This window comes from Corvus kubaryi, unplaced genomic scaffold (assembly GCF_017639235.1).
Source record: "Corvus kubaryi isolate FWS band 111438036 unplaced genomic scaffold, C.kubaryi_AGA036_p1.0 37266, whole genome shotgun sequence".
In the NCBI taxonomy this organism is placed as follows: Eukaryota; Metazoa; Chordata; class Aves; order Passeriformes; family Corvidae; genus Corvus; species Corvus kubaryi.
In genome coordinates this window covers 9,695,580-9,714,051 of record NW_024581081.1, presented here as the reverse complement: position 1 = coordinate 9,714,051, position 18,472 = coordinate 9,695,580, and the positions used below count along the sequence as shown (strand labels likewise).

The 18,472-nt window shown below is 35.7% G+C and overlaps 1 protein-coding gene across 2 annotated transcripts in view; it reads right to left on the bottom strand.

Moving 5' to 3' along the window:
* Positions 1-5,142: 5,142 nt before the first annotated feature.
* RYR2 (ryanodine receptor 2) overlaps positions 5,143-18,472 on the bottom strand; it is a 391,343-nt gene continuing 378,013 nt past the window's right edge. For both annotated transcript variants that reach the window (XM_042025322.1, XM_042025323.1), the window contains 8 exons: positions 17,689-17,749; positions 16,263-16,409; positions 14,868-15,002; positions 12,391-12,547; positions 10,543-10,607; positions 9,685-9,785; positions 8,106-8,157; positions 5,143-6,427 (listed from right to left, as the gene is read on the bottom strand). In XM_042025322.1, coding sequence (XP_041881256.1) covers positions 6,332-6,427; positions 8,106-8,157; positions 9,685-9,785; positions 10,543-10,607; positions 12,391-12,547; positions 14,868-15,002; positions 16,263-16,409; positions 17,689-17,749 — 814 coding nt within the window. In that variant the 3' untranslated portion in view covers positions 5,143-6,331. The remainder of the gene's footprint in view (positions 6,428-8,105; positions 8,158-9,684; positions 9,786-10,542; positions 10,608-12,390; positions 12,548-14,867; positions 15,003-16,262; positions 16,410-17,688; positions 17,750-18,472) is intronic.

The following is an 18,472-nucleotide window of genomic DNA, read 5'->3' as shown; positions in this document are numbered from 1 at the left end:
AAAATCAAGAACTTCGTTTAATAATAACTTAGGATAACATTGTAAAGCACTTTTAAAACAGATCAGTAGTTACATCAAAACTATGAAGCCACTTATTCTCATATAGATTGTAGATGCCTAAAAATTCACAAGATTTTACTTAGTACTTGAAATTTTATCTTGTTTGGACAGAACCGAATGAACTGCCGCTATATGGTCCAGTGGCATTAATTTATTTTCTATTTTCTAGCCAGTGAATTTACAACTTTCCTTCCATTAGGATGGACCACACGATAAAAGGATATGGCTTGTTGTCAGCACTGAGCAGCTGTCTAATCAATTTAACTTCAATTTGTTCCCACGAGGAAGTGTCTGCAAGCGTGCATGTATCAGCAGGTACAGAGGTGCGTGGGCTGCTGCCAGAGGACTGAGCCGATAACGCAACTGAGAGAACACAGATGGCCAGCTTCCTTTTCCTGGCACTGAGGGAGATGGGAAGGGACCCCTTCAGTGGTTGCACTGAGCATAGCATGAGCACATTACCACAGGAGGGAACAGCAGCCTCACTGTATGCCACCATTTAAGCCAGATGTCATCCATTCTCCTCCCTTCCCACTGATCTGCACGACAGGCACAGTATGGCTCAGAGAGTAACGCTTCTTTGAGCCACACTGTGCCTGTCATGCGGATAACACTGAGATTAACGCTTCTTCAAAATTATTGCAGTTTATTAATCTCCGAAGAAACATAACAACAGCACATGACCCTTTATGCTCCTTCCATTTATTCACTTGTGGTTACAGGACCTGAGGATTCTCCCTTCTCCAATTTTCCCAGTGTGGTTCTATTTTTTCAGTGCAATCAATTTACGCAGTTTCTTTCTATCCTCCTAGGACTACATAAAGAACAACTAACCAAAACCTTTTGATCTATTTCAGTTCTCAATTTCCGTGATCCAGAATTCTTTAGCCACCCTTTCAGCATTCCAAAGGTTCTTATCTAAAATGTATCTAAAGAGAGAGATATTTAGTCTGTATAACTATAGTTTCTACAAAGAAACTCAGCAACTGCATCCTGTGTGCAAACTTGGAGCATTTACACAATGGACTGACAGCAAGGACCTTCAGTTTATTTTAACTGTGAGGTTTTGAGCTTTTCCCCCTTGTATTCCAAAAATTTCGAAACGTTCTTTTCGTGAGAACTTTAGCTCAGATGTTCACATCTGTTAAGATCCAATTATTAAGGTTCTTTAGAAATTCCTCTGCCTGAATTAAGGTGCGAACGAGGCCATATGCCAGTGACAATAGTAAGGGTTTTATCTGATGAGAGGGAGAAAGAGAAAAGGAGAAAGAGAAAGAAATAGAAAATAGATGGGGGGGACAGAAAGAGAGTGAAGGAAAATATCACCACTCTGTGGATCCCAATGATGTCCCGTTGATCCTCTCCAGCTGGTCTTCTTGGTGGTGAAGGTCCCCGCAGAAAGCACAGAATCCGATGGCTTAATACACCTTTGAGCCAGGTAGCAATGTCCAGGCATGTCTTCGTGGGGAAGGGGGAGCATCTCTTGCAGCAGACTTGGGATCTGTTGCATCCGGTGGTGCAAAGCCTCTGGAGCACTTTGGAGGAGGTTATGAGTCCCCCTCGGCTGTCTTTCACATGAAAGTCCCATGGATGTGCCCTGTGGGGTTGGAGGTTCCACAGGTGGGCCAGTTTGTAACGGAGGGTGGGTGTTTATTGCCTCTCACCAGAACCTCCTCCTCCCCCCTTGGTTGGGAGGAATCTGTGTAAACTTGGCTTCTGTGAGCTGTGCTCTCCCCCCACCCTAAACTCACCCGGGGATAGTTGCAGCTGGTGGCTTTGGCCTTTTGTGGATGCAAACCTTTCCCTCAGCGTGAGATGACTGACCAATGCATTTCCCTCTATCTAATCAACAGTTTGACTTTCAGTTCAAAGTCCCACTCTTCAGGGAGGCTTCTTCAGTTGCAGCTTCTTTATCATGAGCAAAACCTTATATCAATGTTTGAGGCATGAGCTATTTTCAGTCTCTGACACCATCCAGAAGCAAATGAATAGGTTAAGCCTTTGTAACTGTGGATTAGCCCATAGCCACGTTACTACAAAAGCAAGCTGCTCATATCAAGAATTGCCTCAACTCTTGACCTCCATTGACACAGCAGAAGGATGTTTGGCTGATGGAGATCTTCAGTAACTGCTGAGAAGGGGGATCTTCAATAACTGCTGAGAAGAGTCTTCTCTCCCACGTAAGAGAGACATATCCTTTTGCCTAAACATCCAATTCACAATATCTAAACCAAAAAGACAATTGTGAAGTAAAATGGATAGAAGGAATTGCATGGATATGCTTAAAATGTTATGCAGACAAAAAAGAAAACCCTAATCCATAAAAAAAGCTTCAAAAACCCCTAAAAAATAGTATAAATGTATCTTTCTGCTTAAATAACTAGCAAATTTTCAGTAAGAAATTACTATAAAATCTGTATAATCTGAAGTTCTATTTGTAACCTAGCTTCTATGGTTTGGCATGGATTTAGAAAAGCTGAAGAAAACTGAAAAAGAAGTAAATAATTATACAAATAAAAGTGGCTGTGACTTGAGAGAGATTGAAGAAGCTGTATTTATGAGCATAAATATTAGACAGCTTTAATCAAAGAACATACCCACCCATGCTCTCTGTGACAGATGTCTTACCATTTCACAAAGATTGTTTTGGACACCAGTTTTATTTGTTTTGGCTAATGAACAACAACAAAAAAATTCTATATTAGAAAATATTGCATCCTATATATATATATATATATATATCACCACACTTCACAGGTGATTATGTAAGTAAACTGAATTATTCAGTGCCTCTGAAAATGGCAGGAATATTATCATAGTTATAGAAATAAACATTAATGCAATTCATATTAGTAAGAGTTCTGCAACAGTAGGAAGATAGTAAAAATTAAAATATTCAACAATTTAAATAGCACATTAATGCTATTAGGATTAATCTTGTAGTCATGCAGGGGCCAAGGATATTACAGAAACATTTTCTTCCTTCCTATTTTCTGTGATTGTCTCAGTAAAAAAACACAGATAAGCTTCAAACTTTAAGGGATAGGAGAGACATAAGAACAGGTTATAGGAAGAAGGTGTAAAAATTGTCAATTCCAAAGGGAACAATATATAAGGAGGTAACAATTTCCACAAATAAATCACACCTCAACTACTCTTCCACCTTACTTTCCTTTTCCATTGCCTTTCATTTCTTCATCCTTTTCCATTGCCTTTCATTTCTTCATCCCTTTGCTGAAGTCAACATTGATGTGCTGGGGTGATCAGTTTTAGAGCTCTTCTCAATTTTTTAGACATTCAGAGATAAAAAGCAAAAATTCTGTGTCTGCTTTTTTCAAGAAAGGGTGGGAGGTACTTTATTTTCAATAAATAGCAGGAGCTCTTTAAATTTCAGGATTTCCTCCTGAAAATTACTGTTTTACTGACACAATCAGTAAGTTCAACTAACAGCTGAAAAAAAACCTAGCATACACAAATGTGTGTGTAAGTATAACCTTACCTTAAATAAAACAAGCATAAACACCAAATTTTTGAATTTCTTGGAATTAAAACTGCAGTTTTCAAGTGACAGGATATTACCTGCTCTTGTACATTGTGCTAGCATACAGGACAGTTGTGTCAATATTAATTTCTTTTGACACAACTATTAAAGCAGTGAATTGTGTGTATTGTTTGACTGTTTACAACACAAAAATTCAAAGAAGTTACATTTGTCACAGGAAGTTCAGTAATTGTCAGTAAAATCTAAGAATTTTTTTCAACTTTGTCTAAGCCTAAAACAAATGAAACAGTATTAAATTGTATCCCATAGTGTGTATCATATAGTATGTGGATTGCTTTAATAAGATCCTGTTTAAAGTGCATATTAGAGCGTTATTTGTTGAACTATGTCTTAAGATAAAGGCTCTCCAAGGCAAACTTTGTGCATCAAACAGGAAATGCTAAGTTTCAGGGACTCACAGAAACCCTAGAGCCACTGCAGAGAGGACTGTGTGAACCAGGCCCTGAAGGTCTGTCAAAGCAAGTTCAAATCTTTTTCATCACTGAACACTAATCTTGCAAACTCTCCTGACCAGTTCCTAGATATAGGAATTTTCTTCTGTGAAATCTGTAATTGATTTAATAAATGAAAATTTTTCATACTTAAACTTTTTGCATCACCATGTAATCAACAGGTCTCATCGTAAAAACACCTGTAGTGTTTTAGTATGGCTTCACAAGTATTTGTTGAACAGCATACTGGATTCAACAGGAAGGATGCCCCAGGAGCTCTGGGATTTAGAGACTGAGATTAAAGAAACATCACTTTTATTCTGGTATTTACCTACAAAGCCCATTTGAATTTGTTTGGAAGATAAAGGAATCTTGAAATATCCCTCAGAATCATTAGCTATTATTTTTTCTACAAAATGTGCAAAACCAAAATAGCCTGTGTACCTGTGTGTTAAACAACTATTCTCCTGTTGTACACCCAAAAAGAAACATCACTGCAATCCCCCATTTCTAAATCTTAAGACACAAATCCCAGAAAGGCTGAATGAAGGTGCTTTAGGAAGTAGTTCCAAATAGGGAGGAAACAGACCTGGAATGAACATTTCAGTCTGGGTGGGAGAGGTTTAAAAACTGAATAAAAATTGGAGTTGCTGTACCTGTCCCTTGCACTGTCATGAGCCTGCCCAGCCTCTGACTTCAAATCTTACAAAGTTTGAGAGAATTTTACCAGAACTGTGAACAGGATACCAAATTTAGCAATATTCACAGAATTGAAAGCCTGGCTTTTAACAATACAGCCTTAGCATTTTAAAGCAATTATTCCCTTAGTTGCAATTTTTTTTTTTTTTTTTTTTTTTTTTTAGTTATAACTGAATATTGATACAGAAAATTTCTTTTATGAGAAAACTGTGACCTGTATAGAAAAGAGGGAGAGCAACAGAACAGCAAGAAGTCCAGGAGAAAAGACCAAAAACAGTACCAAAACCTTTCATTAAGGAAACAGTAGCTTAATCCTGGTTTGAAGTGGTTGAAATTAATTCAGGATAAAAAGACTCTATTACAAAAACTTCAAATGCTACCAAAACCAGCTTGTTTCCATTCTGAATGTCTCTTTTTATTTGTAAAGACTGGCATTACAATTGAAAAGGACTCAAAATGGAGTAATGTACACATCATTGGTGTTTCATGATGCAACTGATGGAGTCCCTGAATGGATATTGCTTCAGCTTTGCTTTTAAAAAATAATTTAACAAGAAAATCTTCAACTCCACTATCAATCACAGATGGCAGAAATGAAAGAACAAAAAAAGAAACCAAAATTACTGTCAAATTCATAACATATACATTGTTGGTTGATGACACTTTTTCCAGATGTACAATAAAGCCCACAACACTTTATTACTATGGATATAATTATTGTGAATGTTTTTTCATGTTGATCAACTTGTTTCTGAATGTTGTTTTTTGATTGTTTTAAACTTGCATAATAAACATGCAATGAAACATTTCTTGTTAAAGTGTTTTTTGCAGCTGTCTTGTATTCATACAAAGATTTCATAAAGTAGCAGTGTTGTATCAGAGCATTACCAAAATAAGAGCAAAAGCTAAAGAGGAAGGTAAATGTGAAATGAACTCGATGAGAATAACCTAATCTTGTCCTGAGACACTCCAGTCTTATTAAAAAGATGTGCACAATCAAATCCCTTCCTCCCAAACCCACCAAAACCACAAAATAAATATTAAATTGGAAGGGAAGACATAAAGAAAAAAAAAAATTATGTCATCATGCACTCATCTTCTGCATAGCTCAACCCACATATAGTAAGGCACTATTTCCCCACAACTTAGTGTCCACAACAATCTTTTACAGTGCTCTGTGAACTATATATAGTTCCTTCCAGGATGATGAAATAAACAGACCGAATGAGTGTTGCTACCATGTCACCCCGTGTGATCTTTTAGGCAAGGGCATCATCTGGCAGTTTCAAAAATAAGCTGTCTCAAGTCTCTACTTGTGTGTGCATGTTATGTATAGGGACATCTTTTGTCTGTGCAAGTGCTTGGTTTGGTTCCAAAGTTGTTGTAATTTTTCATTGTTCTTTACTCCAGTGTTCTCAAAGCAAATACACAAGAAAATAAAAGTGCAGTTGGGTCATTAAAAACAGAGCTTTGGTGCTCCAAAATGCACACAGCTTTGGGGATTTAAGAAATCTTTTAGACATTCCCAAAAGAGCTGGGAAATACATGGACATTTTTGTCCAGAAATCCTCATCTCTGCTTAGTTGAGCTGGTCTTCATATTGTTTTCGGAAGCAATCACCAGCAGGGAAAAATTCCCAGCACCGTTCTTGATACATTTTCCATACATACGATTCCTGAAAGAAACACAGTTTAAATTATTTAACTTGATTTAATGAGAAACATCAATCATTACTTTTTGTCCTCATTTATTCATATATCACTTCACTTTTTTTGATTCTGTGCATGTCAGGTTGTTGAACATCAATCTACAAAATCATGTTAATGATCTTGATTAGTTTAGATAGCTTTTAGGTTGTTGTCACCCAGTCAAAAAGCACTACAGAAATGCATAGAAGAGAAGCAGGTCATTTAGTTCTTTTTGCACATTGAGGAGTGCTGTAAAGGTCAATTAAAGCTAGTCACAAGACAACTACCAGGGAAAGCAGAATATTTTGACTTAATTTCTGCATCAGTAATTTCAAAACATGTCTACAAACAATACATAAACCAAAATGACCTTTATAGTCAGTATTTTCTGAGTCAGTGGCATTTGGTATTTTTTCCTTTCTGATCATTTGTTCGGGTAGGGTTCTGTCTCTAGACAGTCCAGAGAGTTGTAAAGAATATGTCAGTGTATTTCTATTTTAATCACACCACTTAAACGTGGTTTTTATTATGCAAATTTCATGGTAGAAAGGGCACGTGTTACACCAGTTCCAGAATCATAGCATCATTTAGGTTGGAAAAGACCTTTTAGATCATTGAATCCAACCATAAACTAACTACTGCCAAGTCCACCACTGAAGCAAGTTCCTTGAAGCTATGAAGTACTCTCAATTTTTAAACTATCACCTAACAGTATCAAAACTGATTAGTTAGTAGAAATCTGTCTTCAGTGAATACAGTTGGACTATAGGTCTGCCAATAAAAGGGAAAGTGCAAATAAAAAAGGCTTTTAAAAATCTCAGTTAGTATGAAATTCTCAAATGACAAATGGATATTCAAAAACAGCAAAGGAAGCATATAAAACCTCATACTGAACAAGGCTGAGATTTATGCAAAGAAGATGATTACAGCACACATGTTAAGGTTCAGAAAGAGTAAGCTACATAGATTTATAGCAAATCATCCCTCTGACCCAATTCTGTGGGGCTATATATGTGATGCTATTCAGTTCTTTTGGGTTTTGATCAGCAACACAGGAACATTTGCTTAGTCAGCTGAAAGACTATAAGTAGAAAAAAAAAAAGTAGACTGTAAATTTGACACAATTTCTTAATGACTTTTAATATACTTCAAGGAAGTTGAAGGGCGCACCAGGAGTTTGAAAGAACAGAGAAGAACAAAGAAGAAATCTCCAGAGAAAAGTTCACATAGTTTTCATTTTAAATATATGCACAAGTTCTTTCATATGGACTTATTCAGGAATATAGACACAGAAGATTACATAGAGATGATAATAATAAAAGACAAAGACTATTAAGAAAAGAATCAAAAGGGAGAAATGGTGCTGCTTCCACAGAATGCTTAAATGTTGCTTCTCATTATTTTCATTTATAGTATGTATTTGTATTTCGTGGAAGTAACAATTTAAAAATAGCAGGTCAGATACCAAAAAAGGAACAGAAAGTGCTACAGAATTGATATTCAACCTAACATTAAGCAACCAGAGTCTTAAGAATTGCCTAGAAGAATGAGAATTAAGTTCCATACCATACAGGGAAATATCCATTAGAAAAATCTTAGTTTTTTGAAGCCTGGATTATTTTTATTTTAGAATTAGCTGACATTAATAAGAGTTATTCAACCTACCTGTCCTGTATGCTCTGTTTCATCTTTGTTAATAAGATACATCAGAAAAAACCTACAAGCAAAGAAACAGCTATTATGAATAGATTGTTTGGAAACATTAGGCAACCCACAGGGAGATGGGTATTTTTCAGTGTGTATGGTGATAATGCTGTTCATGGACTTACAAGTTCCAGAGTTCTATTTATTATAGTATTTTGAGACAGATTAAACACTTTCCTGACACTGCTGACATTCATTGTTCAATGAGTAGTATGCTAAAATGCATGAGATCCAGTTCAACTTACTGTAGGTAGCAACTCAGTTTAAATGAAGATTTTCTAAACTGTCTAATCTGAAAATTACAACAGACATTTTCTTGCCCATGAAAACCCACTTGGAAGCAGACAGAAAACGGTCATTGGAAATTTCTTTTTTTCCTCTTCCCACACTGAATAAGAAATGCTGAAGTTATCTAAGAGATTTCTGTTGAAATTACAGGTTTGGGATATTTTAGTAGAGTATCATGAGCATGAGCAACATGAGCAGAAAAGAACTTTTAATTTAAAAAAAAACCCATTAGTCTTGAGGGCTTGAGATAGCTGACATTCACTGGGTGATAATTTCAAAATTTCACTCATAAGAGACATTCTTTCCAAACATATGTAAAAACATAAAATATGATCATGAACAAAAGGAAGAAAACCCAATTCCTCAGGTTAAGGCACTTAGGAGCAAGTATGCTATAGTATGCTCTTTGTTCAATATTCAGTAAGTAGAAACAAAATCCCATATGATAGTGCTTTCAATGTATTTTGTTTGCACAACCTGTTTTTCAGGTGGAAGTTTTTTATAGGCATGTTTGACTTTGCTGTCTCATTATTTTTGTGCACATACAGTGCCAGTTAAAAAACAAAAAGATACAATCCATCCCCTGCTTCCTACTGACAGCACTAGCATAAAATACACTCTGGCACTGGATTTTCCTATGTGAGAGGAACAGTGAGAGAGAGTATGATACAGTGGTTGTAGACCTGATAATTCTCTTTATTTCCAGATGTAAAAAGACTGAGTTTAGTGGTCGCTGGTTCTCTGCTTGGATGTTCCAAAGGTGGACCTGATGCCCTAGGTTGATCCCTTTCGTCTCTAGCTCCTCATTACAGCTTGCCTACCTCCCTTTGTCCCCAGTTCTCTTAGTCAGCCTCAGCACCCCACACAAATTATTTTGTCCAATGTAAGTTTTTTTGCCTTACTCCTCTTTGTTCTCTCTTTCCATCAGTCTCCAGGCCAGGTAATACTGCTCCTCTGCACCTTACATACCTCATTCAATTTTACAATTTATGTGGCCTCTGCAGCCATGTATCAAGTTCGTTTCCATCTACAAGTTCACACAAACTTCTTGTGCCACAACCACGTTGGAAAGCAGAATATGGAATTTGTTAGTTCTTTGCTGCCACTGCCACAGAATTATACATTCAGAAAGCATAAGTGCACATCAAAGCCGAACAGTACTGACTATTACTTATGCAAGAGAGTTAATCGAGTACCTGCGGAGGCTGCAAGGATCATGAGTTAGTGAAGAGTGCATTTTTACTGTACTCACAAATAATTGGCCAAGTTGTGCTCCTGCAGTGTGTGTGTTTCAAAGCCATGAGGCACTGTATCAAAGTAGTCATTTCCTATCCCACAGATAAAGCACTTTGTCTAAAAGAAAGAATACAGAGCACTTCAACACTACATATTACACTTGCCTTGCTTTCAGAAGAGGCCAAAAAAAGGTGACAATTTTCTTGAAAATGGCAATGCATCATATAGAAAATGCACTGAACAAAAAGGCTTTTCTTTTAACGATTCATACTGGATACCTCAGCAAAATCATTTGCATAGAAGCTCAGCCACCATCAGAATAGCTTCTTACTGTTTAAAAAAATAAATCTTTTCCAGCTCTAAGTGAACAGGTATCATGTGACAGAATGGCATACAATGGTCACAGATGACTTTTAATGTTAAGCAGCACTTACTGTAACACATGGCAATATTTAGCTCAGTCCTTGTCCAGCTGTAACTGAATATGCTCCAAGTTCACATTACAAAGCACAGCTAGTTTACAACACTTTCCTGACTTCTTACATTTACACTTCAATGACAGAACAGAAAACCACAAAGTACAAGATACTTTCACACATATATTAACCAAAGAAAATTACATCTGAGATGAAATGTAACATGACAGTGTTAACACCCTGTGTTAGAAACCTCTAGTAGTTTGAAGATCCAAAAACTTAAATAGTCACAGACATGCAATTCATTATAATTCACATTGTATGATATCAGACCATGTACAGGACTGTATTTTCCTCTTAGTTGTAAAAACTATCCACTAGCTAAATTGTATTTTGATTGAAAACACATATTCATGAAATCTGAAAATAGGCATGGTTCAGCAACTGAATGTTCTTACCTCCATGTCTTCCTTAACTTGCTCTTGCTGATCTCTTAACTCACCAAAAGCATCAATAATTAAACCTAGGGTTTAAATTAAAATGATAGTTAATGTTCAAGAACAGAATTGTGAGAAAGAATATTTGGAAATCCAGGGATAACAGAACTCTGATAAAGAATATTAAATGAGAATCTTATGCAGAAATAACAGAAGCCAATATGTATTCCAAAGACAAGAAAACCATAAAGAAAAATGAGCAAGCCAAAGAAATACCAGCCACATGGCTGGCAGTACCATTTTGAATTACAAAATGGGACAAACAGACTTCTGTTTTATGCCCAGTGCTCTAATCTTGATTTAGTACATTACAATATATGTGGGTTTACAGTGATTAGGGCCCTACTATAGAAAAAATATTACTTTACATTTAACAGAGTTCAGATATTTGTTACATGGCAGATGCAGAGGGGCCTAGAGCTCCGTGCACCCTCTCAAGATGGCTGTCATGTAGTGCAAGGTTCCACTCTTGGAGCTCCACAAAAGTAAGGGATCATTTCAGGGAGACACAGAAAGAATAAGAAAAAGAATCACACGCTTTATGGCTCAGATTATAAACTGCATATAACCTTCCCTTCACTTGCTCCAATACAAATAAGGACTAACTCCACAATGACTATCAACAGTCCCATAAGCAAAGCTTGACAATTAAGGACTTATTCTTCAGCCACTCACAAAATGAAGAAAGAAACAGTATGAGATATGCCACTTTGGAGTATAAAAAATTTCCCACCCTCCCCAAGCCCTTTAAAAAAACCTGTTGCTTGAGTAAGAAACAATTTACCACAAGCTCAAAGCTGCCTTTTGAATCTCCTTGTAGTGAGTAAGGAAGAACCCTTACTGCTGTCAAAATTATCCTAAGTTAGCTGTTAGCTGACAGAAAGGTATCAGTATTTATGACAGCAAGTGCACCCAGCAGAACTATTTATCAATTTTTCCAAAATTGAGAATATACTTCTGTTAACTTGTTCAAACTTCAATAAAAAATTACCTTTTGGGCATTCTTGACAAGATTTTAAAGGTACAGTGTGAAAACTGATAGGGGTTTAAGTACTTTAGGTAATAACAATAAACATAATTTATATAAACATAATTAAAAAAGCCCCTGACATGCTAAAATAAGGTATCCACTATCCAGATTACAACAGTGAGAAACACTATCAGTCAAATAGTTTCACTGAAATTCCAAAGCTAACTAATGGCAGCTAACTTTCCACTGTCATTAACCAGGCTATACTAAAGCTCTTTCATATCACGCACCTTTCTTTACTCTTAGACATTGTTCAAATAAGCAGGAATCACACAAACCAGCAATTTTTATGTAAGAAAAGATTTAACCTCTTAAAGCTATGGTCCTCTTTTCACACCACTATTACCAATCTGAAGATTTTCCAGATAGTCAATCTAGAATATTAGATGTTGGCAGGGAGAATACTGACAGCAGTACTGATTTTGTCCATGAAAGCTCATGTAGGATGGGTTACACTGAAGGACGATTTTAAGTTGTGACACAAGATTTCTATAGGAGGCTTTTAGAAAGGGCAATGACGAGACAGAAGCTGCAGTGACACCAGTATTCTTACAGCAAAAAAAAATTTGTTTCTATTGATCCAGTTAGAGCCTGTTGATTTTACAGAGACTCAGAAGAGCAGTGTATGGATGAAAGTCAGCTGGGTGTGATTTTCTGTATAAATCTGTCCTTCATGATCTGCCCTGCTGTTCTGTCTGAATCTTAGGTTGGTGATTACCACCACACTAAGATCTTTGTACTGCTAAATAATGCTTTCAGTCCCACTGTGGGTTACAGACCTTGGATAATTGCAAGCAGGATGACAATCACAAAGAAGAAGAAAGTGATGTCAAAGATAATCCGATAGATTTCATATTCATCTCCTGCTGGATCTTCTATTTCATCACCAATGCCTCCACCTGCACGTACCCCAACGTACATATGAAACATGTAGCACTAGAAAAGACAAAACAAAGGGATACAGAGGTTTTTTGCAGCTAAAAGCAGAAACACCCATGGTTACAAATTCAGTAATTGGTAGAACTGGTCTGTGGTCTAGGAACTATGCCATGTCAGGCCATCTTTTTCTCTCCTTTGAGATTATGCATATTTCTGGGAGGGGGGGAAATGCAGCTGTGCAGCTGAAGCTGCAGTATTTCATGTGCTGTCATTATGCAGCAGTTCGGTAAGATCAAACGTTCAACTACCAGAAGCTCAGCAGCACCCCATGATTCATGTAAAATCATTTCAGCAGTGTAAATAGGAAATATCATCACCACCATAGCCATCTCCTTTTACAATTTCCTAGCTCAAAAGTTAATGATTTTCCCCATTTTTAGTGTTTCAAATTCAAATTTAAAAACAAACAACCCTCCTCCCCCAACGCAAAATAAAACAAAAAAAACCACAACCAAGCAAAAAATGTTTGTGAATGCTTGTGCAGAGAGCAGGCTCATGATGTCTGAGGATAATACTGTGAAACTATGATATGAAAAGTGGTATAATAGGTCTGTCAGTATAGTTGCCTGGGATGCTGACAATCCAAAATTTCCAGTTTTATCATGCTATAATTTAATAGAAAATTATGGTATCAGTCTCTGGAGGTCTAGAGCAGGGGATTGGTTTTTTTCTTTAAGAAGCTTTGCAAACTACAGGTCAAGGGTTCTCACCCTCTATCAAAAAACAGAGATGGCAATAACTAACTCCTAAAACATAACCATACAAAAAATCCATTCTTCTATTTCTATGCCACACTATCCCCAAAATCCCTTCTTTACGACATTGATATAGTACTATACAATGCTGAAAGACCCTTGTCTGAAAAATCTAACAATTCCTAGAGACAGTTTATATTCCAAGGTTGAAAGGTAATAATTACCCTAATGAGTGAATGTAGTGTTACTTATCTAAAAAGTTTAAATTGTTTTATTTTAAAAAAAATTGTGTATTTTCTTTATTCGCTTTTTTTTTCTTAATCTCATTTCAAGTCAGTGTTTTTACAAAAGACAACCCTGATTTTACAGCATGCCACATGTTATTCTAACTCATTCCCATACAATATTATAGCTTTGTGGTATGTGTGCTTTCAGAGAATTACAGAGGAGGTCAGGTCAGAGGGACTTCATGAGGGTTCTGCTCCAAGCAGGGTCCCCTATAACCTCAGAAAAAAATGTTTCGGGCATTGTCCCAGTCAGTTCCTTACAACCTCCTATGGATGGAGACTCTCTCTCAGAGACAACCTCTCTGAGCAACCTGTTCCATTGTTTGGCTCTCCTCAGTCAGAACACATTTTTCCACTTTATGTCCACAGTCTCCTGACATGAATTTGCTGTTAAGAGCTTGGATTTGTCTTCCAATAATCTTTCTGCAGACACTGGGAGCTCCTCTTACACACGCCCTACCCTGAGACTTTCTCTTCTGTAGACTGAACAAGCCCAATTCCCTCCACCTCTCTTCCCATAGCAAGTGCTCCAACACCTGACAATTTAACAGCCCTTCACTGATTCTAGTTCCAGTTTATCTGGTTTCGTTGTGCCAAATGTCCCAAACCAGACCAAAATATAGACATACTACTCTGCTTTCACAGTTCATCTATTTATTTGGCTTTTAAATGTTGTCTACTCTGTGGAAGAGATTCATGCTGCGCAGAATACTGAAATACATTTAGAGTGTTGTACATGACTGCTTTTGGAGAGATATTAAGGGAAATGCATGTTAAAAATTCTTTGTGGTTTAAGCTCTACCTACCACCCAAAATTCCAAAGCCTGGCACTGTCTTAGTAAGCTCAACATAATTTACAGTGGTTCTGGACAAAGTGGCTACAAAACTGCCTATTAAAGGTAACTATGGCAATTCATGCTAAGAGAAACAGATTGATTTCTAAGCTTAAACAAGCATTTAAGTATTTGCATTACTTCTGAAAATCGTTGCCTATAACTGACCCTCCTCCTGAATGACCTGTCAAATTTCAAGATTCAGAAGCGCTGTCCTTTAGCCGGCTCAGCTTCACAGCTTGTACTTGTTTTGCATTTTTTGAACAACTCTAGCAAAGTATAGTACCACATTTCTTCTATTCCTTTATAGATCTGTTTGTTTAGCATACACAAGATCTATCTAGTTCTTGAGGATGTTCATCATATTTGTCCCTTTGCTTTCAATTGCAGTCTTTCCTGCTTGCTGGCTAATGATACAACTGTATGAATATAAATTACAAGAAGGCCAGGACAAAACCACAATAGCTTGAGAAAAAAACCCAGAAAGCAAAGTAAGACTTACTGTTAGCATATCATCACATTTCATGTCTGGCATATCACCATCTTCACTCTTGTTGTAGAACTTGCGGAAAAAATTGAACGCCACTACTGTATACAAGTACACCACTACTGCCAGTAATCCCACTGTTAGGACAAGCTGGAAGACAAAATTACAGAATGCATGTAACACCACTATGGAATTGTGATTTACCTTTTCTTTCAAAAAAAAATTTAAAAAAGAAGAAAAGTAACAATAAACTGTATATACTAGCAGCAGGAAAACTTTAACTTTTTCTCTGTATGTACTTTTGTAATACAGAGTAATATATCTGCATATTCTCACGCGAAGATTGTGCATTTCATTTTATTTTGAACAAAGACTGTGTTTCAGAAACATAATTACGAAGAAAAATCTTATGGATAGATACACAATGAAACAATCCATTAGAATCATATACAATCCCCATAATCAGATAAAAATATCTGAAAATTCACTACCTAACAGTAATATTACTATCAACTATTATATAATTAATTGCAATACAGTATATTTACTAATTTAATAGTGAAGAAACTTTTTTACATGTATGAAATCACATATAAAAAACCCTGTTCCTAGTATTTTAATATCTCAGAAAAGTAGCAACAAGTATTCCACTGCTCGACTGCAGCATTATTCAGATTTTGCTCTGAGCTTAATGGAAAGCAGCTGGAAGGGAGCTTCAGTATCCTGTAAATTGATATTTCACTTGTGTAGCACCCAGATCTAAAAAGTTCCTTATAAATAATGTTCCCTTAATTCATAGGCAATTTGCTAGACCTTCAGGACTATTTTTAGAAGGAAGAATACTTATATTATCATAATTATTATGCAGCTGTCCTGCTGGAAGATTTTCTGAGAAGACCAAGGGTGGCTTTTTTACAATTTAAAATTGTTTACAAAATTCTTTTGAAATGGGAAGGCCGTGATCCTTCAGGAACACTGAGTCTCAGGTTACATTGAATGTCATTTCTACAAAAGGTCTCAGTAGACAAAAAGCCTTAGTTACTTTTTTCTAAGTTAAACCAGAAATGCAATTTCAGATTCTCATCATCCAAGAGCTGAGTTTCTTAAACAGTCCTCTAACAGAATGACTGAGACTCAAGCAGACCTTTCTTTAGATGAATCTTGAAGAAAGTTTAAATGGCAACTTTATGAAGCAGTTACTCATAACAGTTAGAGACCGTCATAATCCTAGTCGCTTTTGCTTTTGCATATAAATCCCATTGTCTAGTTTCCTCACCAAGGCAAGTTCTAGAGTTCATGATGAAAGAACAGTTCTGTTGTCAATCTGCAGAGCATCCGAATCAAGAAATGAAGTGATCATTCCTGTGTACTCCATAAGTAAAAAAGTTGAAAAGAGATGAGAGTTGATACCTGTTTGCCGTTGTGGGTAACTGATGACAGGATAGTTCGTAATGTCTTGAATCCCATTGCAATGTCAAGGAGATGAGCAGCAAAGAAAAAATTGTTGTAATGGCCGAGGACTGACATGGTCATGTACCATGCTAGGTAAAGGAAAGACTAACAGGAAAAAACAAGTATATTCAAAATAAAACTCATGGCTTTCATCTTTAACAATTCAAGACAATACGGAAAGGTAGATATTTCTCAAATATGCTTTTCTTTAAATAGAAAACAGTTCTTTTTAGAGAATTTTCTAGATATCTTTGAGAATTTTATCTTTGAGCAAAAATATTAAATCCTCAAATAAAGTCCACAAGACATGGGCAAAATCAAGAAATTCAAAGTTTATATTGTAAAAACTAATTTTGAAATTCTTAAACCCTTATTTGTAAATGTCTCTACTGTAAAATAAGTTTTCTGATTTAAATTACTTTTTTGTTAATTTCAAAATAATTACATTAAAATATTAATGCCCAGAGTTAGTTAATGACAATTATAGGACTCTACAAGCAACAAAAGAAATTTTATAATTAATTTGAGCTACTAAAACTCCTATTTGAACATATAAGTATTATTTAAGTAACCACAAATATTTATTTCATCTGCTCCTCTATCAATTTATTTTTATTGAACTTAAAGACAAGTACATATTTATAAGAGAAATTACACTCCATTCCATAAAAAAAATACTAGTCCCAAACAAACACTGTTTACAGATCATGCTTTCTCTAGACCTGGAGACTTATTGTTTCCACTTTTCCTGAGTACCTTCAGAATACACTTTCATTCTCCATCTGTCCTACTTCCAAAATAATTTTTTCCCCAACCATTTTTCTTACCAGTAAAATAAGTGGTTAGGGAAGCAATAATCCTAAGACTTAAAAATCATATGACGACTGACTTCTTAAACTGCGTTTTAACACTCATGTTTATCTCTCTTTGGTTTTTTGCTTTTTCAAATTATTAAAATAATTTCTTACTATCAGTTTCAGTGATACAAATGTAGCAATTCCAGGTACATTAACTACATTGATCTGAATGTGCTCCAAGAATATTCAAGTGTTCATAAAATTTATGAAAAATATGAGAAATGGCAATTAGCATTTATATTGTCAATTTTCTAATTCTACAGTGCTGTGCTTGCTTCTAATAATGCATATCAGAAAGGGGGCAGGAACTGACTGAGGTTCTATAGACTATTACCAATGTAACTGCAAAAATATTTTGACAATGTCACTTTAAGCTTTCAAGATTTTCTTCATGTAGTAAAATAAATGTAATCCAGAGTATTTCACACCTCTCATTGAAGCACTTTGCATTAACAACTGTGTACTTCATTTTAGAACATGAAAATATATATATATATGTGTATGTATGTATATACTGAGAAACTTACATTATCAGTGAAAACGACTCCTAATTTCCACATCTGATACTTAACATCAATGGAATTTAACCTGTAAAAATAAAAAAATAAATTGAATTTTTTAGCAAAACACAACTGAAAAACATGAAACACAATCTGTAGGAAGTGTATTGTCACATAACAGGAGTCAACAGCTGATCTATTTCTGCAAAAGCTGAAATACATCAGAACCTTGTTCTAATTCACACTTTTACTCTGGAATGAATCTGTCAAAAAAAAAAAGGTGAAAATCAAATTCATAAATACTGTTTTGAATTCATCAGACCTAATGCTGATTGATTTCTACAATGTTATCATGCACACAAATGAAATAAACTGTCTTCAAAATCCGTGGAGAAAAAAAAATTATTTTGTTTTTAATACAACCCACCTAAGTATAAAGCAGCTGTCAAAAAAGGTCACTGAATTTGCACCCTAAGATGCCAATTTTTTACCTTGGTTATTATAGCATACCTTGAGTGACACAATTGGATGGCACTAAAGACAGACAAATTTAGATCAGATGATTTTCAGAGCTCGTTCAGAAAATTGACCCATTTTTCTAAGGACATAAGAAAAATCATTAATGAAAGTATGATAATTCTTACCAGTTAATGTGTGTTGATACAGGTACTTAGGAAAATCTTCTATTAATGTTACTTTTTGTAAAAGAGAAAGTATCCCATCAGAAAAAAACAATCTTTATTAATTGTCAACTAGGTACGGAAATACCATTTTTATTGCACTGCGTCAAAATTTTGTGCTAGGCACTGAA